The sequence below is a fragment of the Oncorhynchus kisutch genome, linkage group LG12 (assembly GCF_002021735.2).
Source record: "Oncorhynchus kisutch isolate 150728-3 linkage group LG12, Okis_V2, whole genome shotgun sequence".
NCBI classification, from domain to species: Eukaryota; Metazoa; Chordata; class Actinopteri; order Salmoniformes; family Salmonidae; genus Oncorhynchus; species Oncorhynchus kisutch.
The window spans coordinates 20,869,924-20,890,653 of record NC_034185.2 but is presented as its reverse complement, the minus strand read 5'-3'; the positions used below and the strand labels follow the sequence as shown (position 1 = coordinate 20,890,653).

Genomic DNA, 20,730 nt, shown 5'->3' with positions numbered 1-20,730 from the left:
ACACATTAGTTATTTGTTTGAAGGGAGATGCATTTACACCTAGACAGGAAATGGTTTCATGAAAAGGAAAGGAGACATTAGGCCTATGTAAAATAGCATCTGACAGAGTAAAAACAATCCCCTTTATATCCATTTAGCCGTCTAGTCTTGTAAAAGAGCATTTCGTAGACAGGGAAATGTCATTGATAGACTGACTCATTTCCTTGTGCATGTGTATCAATTTTGGTGTTGTCTGTGCCCTTGGGCTGGTGTCCTCAGGTGATGTACAGTTGAATAAACATCAGCCTAAACTGGTTTGCAAAGTGAGAGAGCCCTTGCAGCTGCAATGGAATCCCCTAACAAATCACACCAACAACAACACACAGGCTTGCAAATTAGAGAATGGGGGAGGGGAGACTGGTTTCCTGTGCATACAGTGCCTTCAGAAAGTATTCACACCCCTTGACCTTTTCCACATTTTGTTGTGATACAGCATGAATTTAAAATAGATTAAATTGAGATTTTGTGTCTCTGGCCTACACAAAATACCCCATAATGTCAAAGTGGAATGATGTTTTTAGAAATGAATACAAAATGAAAAGTAAATAAGCATTCAACCACTTTGTTATGGCAAGCCTAAATATGTTCAAGAGTAGAAATTTGCTTAATATGTCAAATAGAAAGTTGCATGGACTCACTCTGTGTACAATAGTGTATTTTTTGTATTTTTTTACCCAATTTCGTGGTATCCAATTGTTTTTAGTAGCTACTATCTATCTCATCGCTACAACTCCCGTACTGGCTCGGGAGAGACGAAGGTTGAAAGTCATGCATCCTCCGATACGCAACCCAACCAAACCGCACTGCTTCTTAACACAGCGCGCATCCAACCCGGAAGCCAGCCGCACCAATGTGTCGGAGGAACCTTGGTTAGCGTGCACTGCGCTCGGCCCACCACAGGAGTCGCTGGTGCGCGATGAGACAAGGATATCCCTATCGGTCAACCCCTCCCTAACCCGGGCGACCGCTAGGCCAATTGTGCGTCGCCCCATGGACCTCCCGGTCGCGGCCGGTTACGACAGAGCCTGGCCACGAACCCAGAGTCTCTGATGGCACAGCTGGCGCTGCAGTACAGCGCCCTTAACCACTGCGCCACCCGGGAGGCCTACAATAATAGTGTTTAACATTATTTTTGAATGACTACCTCACCTCTGTAACCCACAAATATAGATAATTGTAAGGTCCCTCAGTCAAGCAGTGCATTTCAAACACAGATTCAACCACAAAGACCAGGGAAGTTTTCCAATGTCTTGCAAAGAAGGGCACCTATTGGTACAGTGGCGGTCTGTATAGTTTAAGATGGACGATCATTATTTTTTGGAGAATGGCCTTATTTCTATTACACCAAATTGGATGACTGTCATTCAATGTAACATCGATAGGTTTAGGCTACTAAATGATACTCAAATTTTCCCTATACCTATCATGAGGTTGCTACAACCTAGCCAATGAATTAAAGTTTACAACGTAGGTGCACACAGGTCGAGGGGAAAATTTGAGGGGATGGACAGACAATGACACATTCAATACCACCTTGCACAGTCTTGCCTGCATCTAGCTTACCTATGGTGTAATCATTAGTCCAACAGTTGAATACAAGAGTTTCTATAGGACAAATTCAGGTATGTTTATCCCCGTTGCGTTCTGTTGCTTCCGTTTAAAAAAAAGTTTTTTCAACAGAATCAGTGGAATGAATACACCCCTGATCACGCGCCACATGTAAACATTCATTCTCTGATCCTTTGATTGGGTGGACAACATGTCAGTTCATGCTGCAAGAGCTCTGACAAGTTGGAGGATGTCCTCTGGATGTTGTCATAATTAATGTGTAAGTCAATGGAATGCGGTGAGAACCATGAGCCTCCTAGATTTTGTATTGAAGTCAATGTACCCAGAGGAGGACAGAAGCTAGCTGTCCTCCAGCTACACCATGGCGCTACCCTACAGTCCTGTTGAGACAACGTAGACCTTTATTGCAAAACCGTGTGTTTTAATAAATTATTTGGTGAGGTGAATATATTTTGTTTAGTTTTATCTAAAAAGGATAATAACATTTGAAATGTTTCACTATTTTTATGAAATTCACTGAGGAGGATGGTCCTCCCCTTCATCCTCTGAGGAGCCTCCACTAGTACACTGAACAACAATTTGAACACAACATTTAAAGTGTTGGTCCCCTGTTTCATGACCTGAAATAAAAGATCCCAGACATTTTCCATACGCACAAAAAGCAGTTTGCTGATGTCAACGTTGTGAACAGAGTGCCCCATAGTGGCGGTGGGGTTATGGTATGGGCAGGCATAAGCAACGGACATCAAACACAATTGCATTTTATCATTGGCAATTTGAAAGCACAGAGATACAGTAACGAGATCCTGAGGTACATTGTCGTGTCATTCATCCGCAGCCATCACCTCATGTTTTAGCATAATAATGCATGGCTGCACGTCGCAAGGATCTATGCACAATTCCTGAAAATGCTGAACATTTCCCAGTTCTTCCATGGCCTGCATACTCACCAGACAGGTCACCAATTGAGCATGTTTGGGATGCTCTGGATCAACGTGTACGACAGCGTGTTCCAATTCTGCCAATATCCAGCAGCTACGCACAGCCATTGAAGAGGAGTAGGACAACATTCCACAGGCCACAACCAACAGCCTGATCAACTCTATGCGAAGGAGGTGTGTCGCACAGCATGAGGCAAATGGTGGTCACACCAGATACTGACTGGTTTTCTGATCCACGTCCCTACATTTTTTAAGGTATCTTTGACCAACTGAAATTAACACGAGGGGGACAGAGAGCTGGTTTCAAGCGCAGGGCGCAGCAGGTGTTTTAATGTTCAAGGACCACAGGAGGAGGCAGGTAGCTGGGTCCAGGGGCAGGCAGCAAGTCATACACAGGGGGTCCAAAAGGAAACAGTATAGGCAGGGAAAAGGCTAGTAACGTCGCCCGGGAGATCAGGAAATAAGTGAATAACAGGAAATCCGATAGGCTAAAGTACAGGCAGGGAATAGGAAAAAGGCGTCGTTAGTTTTTGCTGGCCTGCCTATCATACACAGGAGGAGTAATGCCGGGAAAAACAGAGCTCCAAAGAGAACTGTGTCAAAAACAAACATCTTTGTGAACAAACTTCACAAAGATGCAGTGCAAAGAACTGAACTAAATAGTGTGTGTAAATTACATACAGGTGTGGGAACAGGTGATCAGAATGCAGGTGATTGGGATCTGGAGAGTGAGCTGCGTTCAGGGGATCTATGTGTGCGAGTGTGGGCTGGAAAGTGAGCTGCGTTCAGGGGATCTACGTGTATGAGAGTGTGAGTTGGAAGCAGACATTACACCAAAATATGCATATCTATATTCCCAGTCATGTTAAATCCATAGATTATGGCCTAATGAAGCACCATGAGACCAATGGTGACTTTAAAACGGTTACAGAGTTTAATGGCTGTGATGGGGGAAAAATTTGGATGGATCAACAACATTGTAGTTACTCCACAATACAAACTAAAATGACAGAGTGAAAAGAAAGAAGCCTGTGGAGAATAAAAAATATTCTAAAACATGCATCCTGTTTGCAATAAGGCACTAAAGTAAAACTGCAAAACAAACACAACACATCATTATTCATATTATTCACAAGTACCACTATTCATATGTTCAAGCATAGGATAAAAATAAACAGAATTAGAGCTAAGCACATCCTAGAGGAAAACCTGGTTCAGTCTGCTTTCCAACAGACACTGGGAGACAAATTCACCTTTAAGCAGGACAATAGCCTAAAACACAAGGTCATATATACACTGGAGTTGCTTACCAAGATGACCTTGAATGTTCCTGAGTGGCCTAGTTACAGTTTTGACTAAAATCTGCTTGAAAATCAATGGCAAGACTTGAAAATGGCTGCCTAGTAATGATCAACAACCAATTTGATAGATCTTGAAGAATTTGCTAAAGAATAATGTGTAAATATTGCATAATCCAGGTGTACAAAGCTCTCAGAGACTTACCCAGAAAGACTCAGCTGTAATCGCTGCCAAAGGTGATTCTAATGTATTGACTCAGGGGTGTGAATACTTATGTAAATTTGATATTTCTGTATTTCACTTTCACTAAATTTACAACATTTTCAAAAAAACTTGTTTTCACTGTAATTATGAAGTGTCATGACGTTGGCCTGGGGGAAGGTTTATGACAGTCATAAATACCTCTTCCCCCCTTTTTCCTCTCTCTACCCTACTAATGTGACATTTGAAAATCCCTTGGTTAACATAGATTCTGGGAACATCAGAAGGTGGGGGAAAATTAACTATATTCTGATAATCCGACCAATTGAATATATGCGGTGGTACTTAATAAATATGATGTCAGTTCGGTTGTCATCTGAGACATTCTCATCAATGATAGGATGACATAAACTCTACAGTGGAAAGTCTGCACATTGTAGTTATCGGATTCACATGGAATTGTTGTTCAATTTAAATGTTTGATTATACAATTATTGGTAAAGAGATTAAATGTAATTTTAGCTTCCAAATGAGAGATTTGGATTTTCATAAGGTAGGGCTCTGCTCAATCAGTGGCCCGCCCCTGTGAAGAGACATGGGTTATAAAACTTTTCGCTCCACTATATTAAGCCTTGGCGAAAATGTAACCTCCTGTTCCAAGTATGTGAGGTCTGCAGCCTCTGCGTTAAAAGGACTAAAATATCAACTACAGAACTAAGCCAACCTCAGCGTGAGCTTTGGTTGCGAATGGTATGAACTTTGAACTCTTATTCACTACAGAAGTGATACCTCCTAGCCATTGAGTTAGCAACAGCAGCTGCAAATGTGGGCTAGGGAAGAACAGACAGAGTAACCCATCTACCGCACAACGACGTTACTACAACGTATCCAATTTACAAACAGAGACATTTTTCAAAGGACTCTGTTGGGCAACACGGCCTTCCATTTACCACCAACCTAATTTGTAATCAAGGTATAATTCATTCTGTGTATATGTAATTCTGTGTGATTAGTTAGGTATTTAGTAAATAAATTATTAAACCCAATTTTGTATTGCTGATTCAACTTGTTAGCCAGGGTTCGTGAAGATAACCAAGAATTTACAACTTTCAGATGAGACTGAATTAAGGTGACAGTTAATATTGACTGCTATTGATTTAAAATATTACATGGTCTTTAAGAGTTTATTCAGAAGATAACAGCTCTATAAATATTATTTCGTGGTGCCCCGACTCTCTAGTTAATTACATTTACATGATTAGCTCAATCAGGTAATATTAATTACGGAGAAAGGATTTTATAGAATAGCATGTCATATCACTTAATCCGGCATAGCCAAAGACACGACAGGAGTATTGTGTGTAGATGGTTGATACAAATGTTTTCCATTTTGAATCCAGGCTGTAACACAACAAAATGTGGAATAAGTCAAGCATTATGAATACTTTCTGGAGGCACTGCAGAAATCAAGATACACCACACACACTCTTATAACCTGCAAGGCTCTGACATTGCCATTGCCATAAAAAAAAGCATTGCAATATTTTGAAATGGTCGTAGAATCCTCAAAGAATAACCTCTTCAATGAATAGGTAATCAAATAAGCAAAGTGTACCTTTTTAAAATAAATATTATGTCTGCAATCTTGACGAACTGCCCTCCATCTCCACCTGCCTACACTTTCACTCCCTGCTGTAAAAAAAATGACTTTCTGTAGTGGTTTTACCCTTATTGAAGGTTAAGAGTAACAATGGCTGTTAACCTTTTATAGAATGTTTAGAATAGCTCCTTAAGAGCCTGAGGTTCAACCTCTTGAATTAAAGTGCCTTTTCCCACATATAACATTTCCATGGTTGTTTGCTGGCACTTACACTAGCCTACAGTATGACACTGCAAAAATAAGTGCTAGTGAGACTGTTCTGTTTACAACTACAGGTGTCCATTTATAGCAGGAGTCCATTGATGATGGACAGATGGCGCTAGTCAATAAACCATGACCAGTGTAATGTTTCAATGATTTTCTACATCAGCTTTGCAAACTCACTTTCTCACCACAATACAGTATTGACATTTCTCTTTTTCTTTTGCAGGATATTATTTGCCAGAAGAACACTGTAAGTGCACAAACTTCTCTCTCTATTTCAAAGCTGTTAGAATCAAACCTCTCATTTATTTCTTGCACCTTTCCTGTGTGAAAGTAAGTGCAATAAACAGTTGGTTTTTTTCACGGCAGCATTCAGCAACACAGCATTGTCTGCCACCATCAGTCCATTTTAATTATCCAATTCAGTATCCCTCTAGTTTGGCTTTGTGCATTCTGCTTTGTGTACAGTTAACTAAAGCATTTTCCCTTACTCAGAGATTATTCCAGGATAGCTTTACTTGGTTGACAGGCAGCCTTATTATCAGGGTGACTGGGGAATGTGATGTGGAAAGCAGCGAGAGAATGAGTTCACTTTCAATTTCACCTCTCATTTTCGATTTCCTGCGTCTGTGCTGTGCCGACACAGCAGTGGTTTAAGCTCCCCCGTCTGTAACACAGTGTCTGCCACTCCTGCCCAGTGATAGCTAGGGCAGACAAGGAGACAACACACAGTCTTGCTGGCTTTCTTATACAGAATAATAGGATATGGTGACATTGATGCACTGTGACATGAGGGGGGGGAAACTGTAAGGTGTTGAAGCAAAGGCATGGACAGGGAGCCTCCTGAGCAGCTGGCCTAAGTGGCTTTATGGAGTGGAATAAGGTGGGTTGTGCTCTAGGAAGGAGGTGGTGGCTGATTTGTGTGTGGCGACAGAGCTTTGGGAGGAGGACTGATTACTGCATTAGAGTGAGAATGCTCTACTGCACTCCATGACTGACTATCTCTCTCCATCTGAATCTACATACCACTTTCTTCTCCTTTGCTCTGAGAAAACAAACACACTCTGCCACAGACAGATATGACACATTAGTGGCACTCTGACCTCGTCACACACACACACACACACTACTCAGTCCCGTCTACCTCTCCCCCTTTAAATGAATGGGTTCATCCCATGCTGCCTGACTGGGAGATATAACTCCTTAATTACTGTAACATGCAAACACCCTGGCTTCATCCCAAATGGCACCTTATCTATTCCCTTTATAGTGCACTACTTTTGACTGCAGCCTTATGTAGGGCAATGGTGTGATGTAGGACATATCCCTAGTGTTCTGTCCCTGTGCTCCTTTTGTTGTTTTTGGGACCTGTGTGTCACCTACCCTCAGAGACTTGCTGCTGAGGTGAGAAGCATCCAGCTACAGATTATGTGCACTAACGCGGCCTGGTAGGTCTACAACACTAGCTAGCTAGCTAGTACACACTAAGCTTCATTAAATCAACTTCATTACATTTTTCTACAGTACCAAGCCTATTATTCATTGTCTTCATGCCTTCATTTTAAAGGGTAATGCACCATCCTTTCTGGCACTATTAGACCTGTCTGAGTTCGTATGCTGACTCTCACAGTGTCTGTGTCATGAAAAGGTATCTGCTGGAGCCAGACCCTATTGGCTGCAATAGATCCAGCAGACACCTTATCATGCCACAGATGCTGTGAGACATACAAGATGAGACAGGATATTGAATGGTGCCAGAGAGGATGGCGCATTTCCGCCCCCAGCAGGACAGTTGGTAAATTTACAGTGCTAGCTAGTAGCACAGACAAAAGTGGTTAGTTGTCTGTGTCTTTGCTAGTAGTACTAGGTAGCTGGCTAGTGCTACTAGCTAGCAGGTAGCTAACTGGCGCTACTAGATAGCCACGAGTTAGCTAGTAGTGCTAGCTAGGTTGTGAGAGCTAAAGAACAAGCAACAGTGGTTGCTTGGTTGTAGTGATTTTTGGCATATCCAAAAATTATAAAAACTAAATGAATCCTGAACACATACAGTGCCTTCAGAAAGTATTCATACCCCTTGTCAGTTTGTTGTGTTACAGCCTGAATTTGTGGAATACACACAATATCCCATAATGTTAAAGTGGAATTAGATTTTTAGATTTTTTTTACAAATGAATGAAAAGCTGAAATGTCTTGAGTCAATAAGTATTCATCCCCTTTGTTTTTTCATTTATTTGTATTTATTGAATCTTTATTTAACTAAGCAAGTCTGTTAAGAACAAGTTCTTATTTACAATGATTGCCTACCAAAAGGCAACAGGCCTCCTGCTGGGGCTGGGATTTAAAAAACATATATATACATATATATACATATATACATATATACAGTGCCTTGCGAAAGTATTCGGCCCCCTTGAACTTTGCGACCTTTTGCCACATTTCAGGCTTCAAATATAAAGATATAAAACTGTATTTTTTTGTGAAGAATCAACAACAAGTGGGACACAATCATGAAGTGGAACGACATTTATTGGATATTTCAAACTTTTTTAACAAATCAAAAACTGCAAAATTGGGCGTGCAAAATTATTCAGCCCCTTTACTTTCAGTGCAGCAAACTCTCTCCAGAAGTTCAGTGAGGATCTCTGAATGATCCAATGTTGACCTAAATGACTAATGATGATAAATACAATCCACCTGTGTGTAATCAAGTCTCCGTATAAATGCACCTGCACTGTGATAGTCTCAGAGGTCCGTTAAAAGCACAGAGAGCATCATGAAGAACAAGGAACACACCAGGCAGGTCCGAGATACTGTTGTGAAGAAGTTTAAAGCCGGATTTGGATACAAAAAGATTTCCCAAGCTTTAAACATCCCAAGGAGCACTGTGCAAGCGATAATATTGAAATGGAAGGAGTATCAGACCACTGCAAATCTACCAAGACCTGGCCGTCCCTCTAAACTTTCAGCTCATACAAGGAGAAGACTGATCAGAGATGCAGCCAAGAGGCCCATGATCACTCTGGATGAACTGCAGAGATCTACAGCTGAGGTGGGAGACTCTGTCCATAGGACAACAATCAGTCGTATATTGCACAAATCTGGCCTTTATGGAAGAGTGGCAAGAAGAAAGCTATTTCTTAAAGATATCCATAAAAAGTGTCGTTTAAAGTTTGCCACAAGCCACCTGGGAGACACACCAAACATGTGGAAGAAGGTGCTCTGGTCAGATGAAACCAAAATTGAACTTTTTGGCAACAATGCAAAACGTTATGTTTGGCGTAAAAGCAACACAGTTCATCACCCTGAAGACGTCATCCCCACTGTCAAACATGGTGGTGGCAGCATCATGGTTTGGGCCTGCTTTTCTTCAGCAGGGACAGGGAAGATGGTTAAAATTGATGGGAAGATGGATGGAGCCAAATACAGGACCATTCTGGAAGAAAACCTGATGAAGTCTGCAAAAGACCTGAGACTGGGATGGAGATTTGTCTTCCAACAAGACAATGATCCAAAACATAAAGCAAAATCTACAATGGAATGGTTCAAAAATAAACATATCCAGGTGTTAGAATGGCCAAGTCAAAGTCCAGACCTGAATCCAATCAAGAATCTGTGGAAAGAACTGAAAACTGCTGTTCACAAATGCTCTCCATCCAACCTCACTGAGCTCGAGCTGTTTTGCAAGGAGGAATGGGAAAAAATTTCAGTCTCTCGATGTGCAAAACTGATAGAGACATACCCCAAGCGACTTACAGCTGTAATCGCAGCAAAAGGTGGCGCTACAAAGTATTAACTTAAGGGGGCTGAATAATTTTGCACGCCCAATTTTTCAGATTTTGATTTGTTAAAAAAGTTTGAAATATCCAATAAATGTCGTTCCACTTCATGATTGTGTCCCACTTGTTGTTGATTCTTCACAAAAAAATACAGTTTTATATCTTTGTTTGAAGCCTGAAATGTGGCAAAAGGTCGCAAAGTTCAAGGGGGCCGAATACTTTCGCAAGGCACTGTAACTATATATATATATACATACATATATAAATATAGGACAAAACACACATCATGACAACACAAAATAAAGAGAGACCCAAGACAACAACATAGCAAGGCAGCAACACATAACAACACAGTGACCTCCTGCAGGGAGAAACTTTGTAGCGGGGCAGGGGAAAAAGAGGGAGAAGCGCCAGGGCTAGCTGCATTAGAAGGGGTGAGAGATGAGGAAATGTTGGATGGGCAAGGAGGCATGGCTGAGTCAAATATGAATCCTGACTGTGGTGATTAAAGAGCTCAGCCATGTGCTTCTTGTCAGTAACAACCACATTATCAACATTAAGGGACATGGACAGCTGTGAGGAGGAGGGTTTATTTTCCAGGTCTTTAACCATTTTCCAGAACTTCTTGGGGTTACACCCACAGAGAGAGAACTGCTCCTTAAAGTAACTAACTTTGGCCTTCCGGATAGCCTGAGTGCGCTTATTTCTCATTTGCCTGAAAGAGAGCCAGTCAGCCTGAGTATGCGTGTGCCGAGCCTTTCACCACTTGTTATGGCAAGCCTAAATACGTTCAGGAGTAGAAATGTGCTTAATAAGTTGCATGGACTCCCTCTGTGTGTAATAATAGTGTTTAACATTATTTTTGAATGTTTTTTTTATACCTTATCTCCGTACCCCACACATGCAATTATCTGTAAGGCCCCTTAGTCGAGCAGTGAACACAGATTCAAACACAGATTCAACTACAAAGACCAGGGAGGTTTTCCAACGCAAAGAAGGGCACCTATTGATAGATGGGTAAAAAAAGCAGACATTGAATATCCCTTTGAGCATGGTGAAGTTATTAATTACACTTTGGAAGATACAGGTGCCCTTCCTAACTCAGTTGATGGAGAGGATGGAAACCGTTCAGAGATTTCACCATGAGGCCAATGGTGACTTTAACACAGTTGCAGAGATTAATGGCTGTGATAGGAGAAAACTAAGGATGGATCAACAACATTGTAGTTACTCCAAAATACTAACCTAATTGACAGAGTGAAAAGAAGGAAGCCTGTACAGAATACAAATATTCCAAAACATGCATTCCATTTGCAATAAGGCACGAAAGTAAAACTGGCAAAAAAATTGCTTAGAAATTAACTTTATGTCCTGAATACAAAGCGTTGTATTTGTGACAAAACCAACACAACACATCACTACTCATATTATACTCATATTTTCAAACATGGTGGTGGCTGCATCGTGTGATGGGTATGCTTGTCATCGGGAAGGACTAGGGAGTTCTTAGGATAAAAATAAGCACAAACAAAATCCTAGAGGAAAGCCTGGTTCAGTCTGCTTTCCAACAGACACTGGGAGACACATTCACCTTTCAGCAGGACAATAACCTAAAACACAAGGCCAAATATACACTGGATTTGCTTACCAAGATGGCATTGAATGTTCCTGAGTGGCCTAGTTACAGTTTTTACTTAAATCTGCTTGAAAATCTATGGCAAGACTTGAAAATGGCAATGATCAACAACCAATTTGACAGTGCTTGAATAATTTTTTTAAAGAATAATGTGCAAATATTGTACAATCCAGGTGTGCAAAGCTCTCAGAGACTTACCCAGAAAGACTCGCAGCTGTAATCGATGCCATAAGGGATTCTAACATGTATTGACTCAGGGTGTTGAATACTTATGTAATCAAGATACTGTATATTAGTGTTTTATATTTCATAATTGTTTTACAAATGTCAGAATTTTTCTTCCACTTTTACATGACAAGAGTATTTTGTGTAAATCATTAACAAAATATGACAATTAAATCCATTTGAATCCCACTTTATAACACAACAAAATGTTAAAAAAGTTAAAGGGTGTGAATACTTTCTGAAAGCACTGTAGTTAAGCTAGCTAACTCTCCCAACTTTGACCATGATGATACTAACACACTAATATAATGCCCTGGACCAGAGCTAGTGCGCCGTCTGCTATGTGCGTAGCACACTGATGCCCTAGAACATGTCTAGAGTTCAGGTTACTCGCACACATACCAACTGAGACGCGAAAATACAATTTGAGACGCATGTGCTGTCACGTTCTGACCTTAGTTCCTTTGTATTTGTCTGTGTTTTAGTATGGTCAGGGCGTGAGTTGGGGTGGGCAGTCGATGTTTGTTTTTCTATGTTGGTTTTTGAGTTTGGCCTAGTATGGTTCTCAATCAGAGGCAGCTGTCAATTGTTGTCCCTGATTGAGAATCATACTTAGGTAGCCTGGGTTTCACTTTTGGTTTGTGGGTGTTTGTTTCCGTGTGAGTGCTTGGGCCACACGGTACTCTTTCGGATTTGTATATTTCACGTTTATTATTTTGTTCCAGTGTTCAGTTGTGTTTTTGATTAAATCAATATGGACACTTACCACGCTGCGTTTTGGTCCGATTCTTACTCCTCCTCAGACAAAGAGGAGGAAATCCGTTACATGTGCTTTGCGATTCGCAGACCAGGCTGCATCAACGAGCATAATCTGCAGTTGGATGCTTCTCATTGGCTGACGTTGCCAGGGAGAAGGACAGTCTCAATGGCACCTAGCAATTAAAACATTTATAAATGTGTGATGTGTTGTCATCATGTAATCCGCTAGGGCATGAATCACGCAGTGTGTGTGGCTCAATATAGGGTAGGATGTTGTAATCTGTGTCTGCACATCTGTGTCTGCATCTAACGGTGACAAGCCATCACAGGTTATTTTGGAAAGATGTGGCATGACTGATGTCTTAAAAATAACATTGCAGGAGAGGAAGCAGTTTTACTGTGGAACATTCCAGTTTCTACAGGCAGAAGTTGAGCATCTGTTCACTTCCTTTTGTTGCAAGTGTGAGTTGCAAGCACACCGGATGTGTTCTTGAAGATGGAATTGAAACAGAGAAGTTAAAATAGCCACTGACTGTGCACTCAGGATTCATCCCTTTCCGTAACCTACTGTAGCCTACATGTTCAAGTATATTTAGGATCCATCAATTCAAACTTTTCAAGTGCTGAGTGTTGAGTATACTGAACATGACAGACTAAATTGACATCAATGATAGATTTACTGCAAATACAGTTGCAAATACAAATACAGTACTAAGACAGACGTGGTTTGAATTGATTTCCATGAGCAACGTGAATGGAGTTTTAAAGCTAGTTCTGCCCTGAGGGCAGTGTGAGCAGCCCGGTTAAACAGATCCTTATGCCACTCTCATTACTGATGTGGATCTATCCCCCAGGATACTGGCTCTTTAGACAAACTCAATTATGTCCATGGGTACAACCACACCATTGTCCCTGCATTTCAGATTCTCCTCCTTCTGTCACAACACTATGTCACAAAATGACCAGCACAAGGCAGTCCCATACCACTGTCCTCCCATTGTATATAACGCATGCAGTCAACATGCAATGTAATATAATCGAACAGAAACAACCCATGCATTAGCACGGTACCAGACCTGTTTGTGTTTTATAATCATCCAGCACAAACAGATCTGGGACCAGGCGACCTCTGTATGTTTACGACCCAAGAAATTGCTGCTTTCTGTTTCCCTCCAGACATGCTCAGCCAACTACAGTTTCATCCCGTACATGGTGACGCCGCACAACAAGGTGTACTGCTGCGAGAGCAGCCTGATGAAGGGCCTGACAGAGCTGATGCAGCCCAGCTTCGAGATGCTGCTGGGACCAATCTGCATGCCCCTGCTGGACCGCTTCGTCCAGCTGCTCAAGGTGCCCCAGGCTAACTCCTGGTGAGTAGTAGAGGGATGTGTAGCCTGGGATGCTAGGCCTAAAGCTCCTGCTGATTAGGTTGTTGGGGTTAGAAACTGGGCTGCTATACGCCTAAGTCACATGTTTGCTGTTCTCACACCTTGATGTAGTGAAACGGGTGTCACCTCGCTAGGGAAGGTGTGAACATGCACATCAAGGTGATGATTACAGAGCTATTATTGCCAACCGAGGTGTATTATCATGAACTAAAGTGTACTGTATAACAGCTGGATTTTGTGTTGTCTTGTGTAATTGTCTGTGGTTGATTAAGCAACATGGATGACTAGCTGGTGAAGTGCGGTATGACTGTAGCCATACTGTAGTTTAATGGAGTCATCGAAAGTCTTGTTACCCGATAAGCTTTACTTAAAAAACATTGCACATTTTAATTTGTTTGTCTGTTCTTCTTTTCATCAGATATTGCACTTCATGAGTATTCCTCAGAGTCCATTGTATTATCCAATTCACTCCTTTTGGATAATACATGATGCATTACTTTATATGGTGTGTCCCTCTGCAACACTTTGGCTTGCATAGCAATCTCAGTTTTAATGTTAGCATTGCTTAGTTCTGTCCTAATGGTTAAGGCTTCTTTCTCTGCCAATATTCAGCAACAGCCTCTCTTCTAGGAATATGGAGTCATATTTCAGAGAGCTGAGATAAAAGTGCAGCTCCAACAGTAGAGTGAAGAATACTTTGAAGGGGCTTACCAGGGAACACATTCATGAGCTCCACATTCAGCTGCCGCGAGGAAGTAAATAACTGACATATTGCATATGTTTACGAGGGTAGACTATTTATAATGGTGTCAGGCAAGGCAAGATCAAAGACACTGTAGCCTATATCAAAAGTTGCCTCAGAGGAATAGATAAATTATTTTCAGTTATAAACGGTTGTATCTATCCCCATTCCTCATATTTATTTCCCCAGAAAGTCACATCAATACATAATAATGGTTTATTTGCAGAAAACTTGATTTCTAGTGTGAAATAACATCTCTCTGTGAATCTCTCCGGTACCCCTTCACAGCCAATACTTCAGAGAAACCATTCTCAACGAGATCCGGAAAGCGCGGGAATTGTTCACAGGGATGGAGCTGGCCTCAGAACTCAGCCGAATTCAACAACGATTGGACAACGTAGAGTGCCTTTCAGCTGACATCGTCATCAATCTGCTTCTGTCCTACAGGGACATCCAGGTACATTTAGCCTTCTTCAGCTTGTCAGATGCTATCGGCATGGGCCATTTAGATAGACTGAAATGCCTCAGCATAAATGTTTTAGGGCCTCCCTCAATCCATTTTCTAACAAAATCATTCTTCTGAGATAATTTTATTTTGGGCTTCCAGTGGAAAGCTGCAGATTAAGTTTTTGTCATCTTCCTGTGGTAAATCTGCAACTGCACTGCAGTCTGTTCTCTATGCATTGCCATGCCATTCACCCTACACCCTCCCATCCTGCCAGCCATAGGCAGCCACCCGTCACATTAATAAATGATGTCAACAACAAGAGATACAAGGAGAGGCTGAATTATTCAACATGATTTAGATAAATATATACTGGATAAAAAATGGTGGAAGAGGGGACATTTGTTTATTGAAGTACTTGAAGAAACTGACAATGTCCTTCCCAAAGCAGTGACTTTGTAAGGGAACAAGGACATAGATATTTGTGGCTGAGTGGGTACATGATTTTCAATCCAACAATCTGTTTTTCTATGCTTGTTTGTAATGTAGGATTATGAATCCATAGTGAAGCTGGTGGAGACCTTGGAGAAGCTTCCTACATTTGACCCTGTGGCCAATCCCCATGTCAAGTTCCACCATGCCTTTGCACTGAATCGGTAAGACCCCCAGTATGTCACACCTGTTTTTTTTCTATACACGCACACGCACGCACACACACACACACACACACATAACATGCATGTGCTGAGCATGTGTGTCTGTGCTCTGAGTCGGAACATCCCACATGTTCAGCTTGGAAAGTATTTTACTGCCTGATCTTTAACGTGCCGCCTCACTTGTAAACGCACACTGGGTTTCCAAGCAAGTTGCTCTATCATTTCGGAGCCATTGGAAAATTCCTGCATGCTACAACGCAACATTGGTGTCTAGCCAGTTACGAGAACATTTCACACGCTCAAAGAGACGTATTAATAAAGCTGTTGCACATTCTTTGCATAATTGGGAAAACATTGAATGGCCCGAAAATGAAGATGGTTGCCATGAGTCTGTGTGTTTGTTTAGACAGCAGCCCATTTGTCTCCCCCAACTAGAGGTGGTGCATGACTCAGCAGTTTAATGCACCATAGCGAAATATTGCCATTATCCTGCAACAATGAGGCATGGATGATTATAATTAAATCTCTTCTTTTAAACATGTCTGACAAGCAGAGTTTTCTGTTGAGTAATTGGTGAGAAAACGGCAGCAGCAGGGATGTAAATGTCGAAACCTTTCCTGTTGCACTCCCTCCCTCCTTCCCCTCCATGTTTGACTGTTGGATGACTGGAGTGGGCTAGGCTGACTCACTGCTTAGCTTCGCCCCCCTCCAGTTGCCGTTCAGCGACACACTAGTGTGAAGTGAAAGCTGGGGAGCGGAGAGCAGCCTGAGCTGCAGCCTCCATTAAAGGTGCCCTATTCCCATTCCCTCTGGATAGGCTCCATGGAAAAAGCTGCTAGTTCCTATGCTTTAATTAATATCCATCTGTCATTAATTAGCTGGCTAGCTAGTTCACCAATTCACTGTTCAAGTCTTCATAATTTGCACGTCTGAATTTACAATTAAAATTGGTTAGTTCAGCTTTTCCTCTAGCTAAACAGCTGATAAACACAGTTGTATGAATGCTAGCTCACTAGATTGTGTCAATTGATAAGAGCAAACTCAGCATTGTTTGTCCAAATTGAATTGAAAATGCATATCAAAGTAATTTGTTGAGCCTCCCGGGTGGCGCAGTGGTTAAGGGCGTGACCGGGAGGTCCGTGTGGCGACGCAAAATTGGCCTAGCGTCGTCCGGGTTAGGGAGGGTTTGGCTGGTAGGGAAATCCTTGTCTCATCGCGCACCAGCGACTCCTGTGGCAGGCCGGGCGCAGTGCACACAAACCAAGGTTGCCAGGTGCACAGTGTTTCCTCCGACACATTGGTGCGGCTGGCTCCGGGTTGGATGGCGCTGTGTTAAGAAGCCAACCCTTGGTTGGGTTGTGTATCGGAGGACGCATGACTTTCAACCTTCGTCTCTCCCGAGCCCGTACGGGAGTTGTAGCGATGAGACAAGATAGTAGCTACTAAACAATTGGATACCACGAAATTGGGGAGAAAAAGGGGTAAAATTAAAAATTAAAAAAAAGTTATTTGTTGAACATTTTAACATAATTTTGTTATTAAATAAACGTAAAACTCACATTCCACAAAGTTATTCCTCTTTATTCTTGAAAATGTTCTATGAAGAGGTGACTTCCGTCCACCATTAGTTGTTGCCGGAATTTGGGAGTTTTACCTGCTTCTCAAGGTGTCATGGGATATCCTACCTAGCGAAGGAAACATCCAGAGAGGTAGAGGCGAAGTTAATAGGCCTATATTCTAAAATCAGTGAAAGGCCTACATTGGATGCTGACTCAAAATCTTCCAAATGAAGCTAGGGCATACCTTGGAGAAGGCATAATTTTAAGTTAGGATTTTTTTTTAAATTGAACCTTTATTTAACTAGGCATGTCAGTTAATTAAGAACAAATTCTTATTTACAATGACGGCCTACCCCGGCCAAACCCTAACCCGGACGATGCTAGGCCAATTGTGCGCCGCCCTATGGGGTTGTGATACAGCCTGGAATCGAACCAGGGTCTGTAGTGACACCTCTAGCACTGAAATGCAGTCCCTTAGACCGCCGCGCCACCGGCAGTCTACCTTGATGCACTATCCTTGCCCGATTGATGACACCCTATTCCCTATAAAAGTAGTGCACAAGGAAATAGGATACAATTTGGAACTCTTGTCTGTCTCTGACCATTGGGTCTTCCCTCTGCTGTTTTCAGGAGGAACCTCCCAGGGGACCGTCAGAAGGCCCTGGACATCATGCTGCCCCTGGTGAAGGCTGACAACCAGGTGGCCTCAGACATCTACTGCCTGGTGGGACGCATCTACAAGGACGTGTTCTTGGAGTCCCACTTCGCTGACAAAGAGAGCAGGGACAGTGGCACGGCCTGGTGAGAGCTGCACACACACACGCACACACACTGGTGAAAGCCTGGCTGCTGATGAGAGTCATTACCTCTCACTCCCCTCTCACTCCTCACTAGCCAGAGTAGCAAAGACCACCTCTCAACTACAGATAATGAACATCTATGTCATCTGACACAGAGCAGAGAGGTTGCAAGGTCTGGCAGAAGCTGATTTGAAACGGCACCACCACCAGTGATAAATTGAAGATAATTGCGATCTTCCTGGCATGGTTATGTCTCGCATCGAGACGTTTATGGCATCTCATTAGAATAAGTCCCCCTCGGGCAACCTTGTCCTCTGTTCCAACCCAGACAATGTCTTTGGAGAGCCTTCTCATGTTATTCACACTCATTCCTTCAGTGGAACAGATTGCTCATTAAGTAAATTAGAGTTTTTATTTGCGAGTGCCAAGCTTTGTGCAAGTGGTTCCTCTGTGCACCCTGCCAAATAAGGCTGTAATTGTTTTTGGATGCTTTTTACAAAACTAGGGAGGAGAAAAGTTCTCACTAAGGAGTTCTCACTAAGGACACTTCAGCAATTACTGTAGGAACATCATGTCTGATTTAAAAATGAAGCATGGTGTGTAATATTGGTGATTCTAAGTTAGCTTCTCTGTCGTTCCTCTCAGGTTTAAGAAGGGGTTTGAGTCTGAGCCGACACTACACTCTGGCATCAACTACGCCGTTCTACTCCTGGCAGCGGGACACCAGTTTGACGCCTCCTTCGAGCTCCGCAAAGTCGGTGAGTAACACTTTATTCTCCTTGATATCTAATGTTTTGCCTTGAGCTGCCTGAGTTTTGTGCTGTTTGGCTCCCAATCCCCTGTGTTTACTGTGAAATCTGAGGCTCAGAAAGTAGCACAGGAATGTGAGAAACAGGACAGACAATCCTGGGAATCAACCGTGGGCCTCCTCCAAGTCCCTGCCCCCCCCCCCCTCCCGCTCTCCTCTAATCTGCCCTGTCCTGGGCTGCCTGAGCAGGACATGTAGTGGCAGCTTCCCTCAGCGAGGCCAAAAATAACAACCATGCCCCATTATTGCTCTGCAATTTAGTAGCAACATGGCAAGTACCTACTAAGATTCTCCAATCTACATTTCAGGTGAAATGCTTGACATAAGAGTAAGCTCTACAGTGCCCAGCCTATTCCCAAACCTCTGCTGTGCAGTACATCCCATTGTGTTCTCCTTCGCTTAGTATGTGATCTCTGTGAAGAATTATAAACTGGGTGGTTCAAGCCCTGAAGGCTGATTGGCTGACAACCGTGGTATATCAGACCGTATACCATGGGCATGACAAACACTTTTTTTTTACTGCTCTAAGGCACATCAGGGGTTTGTGATATATGGCCAATATACCACAGCTATGGGATATGTCCAGAGGCTCTCCTGTATTTAGTTGTGCGTAAGAACAGCCCTTAGCCGTGGTATATTGGCCATATAACACACCTCCTCTGGCCATATTGTTTAAATAACACATGGTATAAAAATAACACAAAATAGGTCAAAATAGGACACAGTATCTCGAAACGTTGCACAATAAAACGGAAGGATTCAACAGTGTGGAGTATCTTTCTTTTATATTATAATAATACACAGGAGGTCGGTGGCACCTTAATTGCGGAAGACGGGCTCGTGGTAAGGGCTTGAGCAGAATATGTGGAATGGTATTAAATACATGATTTCTTTGTGTTTGATGCCATTCCATTTGCTCGGTTCCAGCCATTATTATGAGCCGTCTTCACTCAGCAGCCTCCACTGTTATAATATGTCCCTGACCTGACCTTGTTGTTCTCTCCAGGAGTGAAGCTGAGCAGCCTACTGGGGAAGAAGGGCAGCCTGGATAAGCTGCAGAGCTACTGGGATGTGGGTTTCTTCCTGGGGGCTAGCATCCTGGCCTGTGACAACACCAGGGTCATACAGGCCTCCGAGAAACTCTTCAAATTGAAGGCCCCTGTCTGGTGAGCGAGGGTGTTTTTTATTTTTTACATTTAAAGCTCAACATATAGTGAACTTATTTCAACCTATTTTGCACAATTTAAATGTGCTTTCGTCTTTCGTAGTCAGTCAGTGGCCTATTTTCTTTTGGTGCTCAAGATTTAAGCAATCTATTCAAACTTATTTAGCTCTGTTTAACTGACTTTTCTTTTCCTGCAGTCGAAGGCCTTTTACATTTCTTTTAAGCTATCATCTGTGTTGACTGCAACCCAGGTATCTGCGCTCTCTTGTGGAGACCATCCTGATTTACCAGCACTTCAAAAAGCCGTCTGTAGAGCAGCCGCCGCCCAAACAGGAACTGGTGGACTTCTGGATGGACTTCCTGGTGGAGGCCACAAAGAAAGACGTCTCGTCTGTCCGCTTCCCGGTATGTGTCGCATGCTCTCTTTGCCTTCCTTCCTGGGATTCTTCACTGTTTAGACTTGACCTTGACAGTTAGACATATACAGTCCCAGTAAATAGTCATTCTAGGGTTTTTCTTTATTTTGTAGAATAATAGTGAAGACATCAAAACTATGAAATAACACATAAGGAATCATGAAGTAACCAAATAATTGTTAAACAAATCAAAATATATTTTATATTTCAGATTCTTCAAAGTAGCCACCCTTTGCCTTGATGACAGATTTGCACACTCTTGGCATTCTCTAAACCAGCTCCATGAGTTAGTCACCTGGAATGCATTTCAATTAACAGGTGTGCCTTGTTAAAAGTTCATTTGTGGAATTTCTTTCCTTCTTTTGAGCCAATCAGTTGTGTTGTGATAAGGTAGGGGTGATATACAGAATATAGCCCTATTTGGTAAAAGACCAAGTCCATA

The 20,730-nt window shown here is 42.3% G+C and overlaps 1 protein-coding gene across 2 annotated transcripts in view; it reads left to right on the top strand.

Annotated features, from left to right (window-relative positions):
• Nucleotides 1-20,730, top strand: part of LOC109900687 (mitogen-activated protein kinase kinase kinase 5) — a 58,964-nt gene that overhangs the window by 16,819 nt on the left and 21,415 nt on the right. For both annotated transcript variants that reach the window (XR_002256639.2, XM_020496432.2), the window contains exons 3-10: nucleotides 6,140-6,163; nucleotides 13,486-13,679; nucleotides 14,728-14,896; nucleotides 15,434-15,540; nucleotides 17,730-17,900; nucleotides 18,545-18,657; nucleotides 19,714-19,873; nucleotides 20,124-20,277. Coding sequence is in view for 1 of the 2 variants with exons in the window: in XM_020496432.2 (XP_020352021.1) it covers nucleotides 6,140-6,163; nucleotides 13,486-13,679; nucleotides 14,728-14,896; nucleotides 15,434-15,540; nucleotides 17,730-17,900; nucleotides 18,545-18,657; nucleotides 19,714-19,873; nucleotides 20,124-20,277 (1,092 nt within the window). In the remaining variant the exon portion in view is untranslated. The remainder of the gene's footprint in view (nucleotides 1-6,139; nucleotides 6,164-13,485; nucleotides 13,680-14,727; nucleotides 14,897-15,433; nucleotides 15,541-17,729; nucleotides 17,901-18,544; nucleotides 18,658-19,713; nucleotides 19,874-20,123; nucleotides 20,278-20,730) is intronic.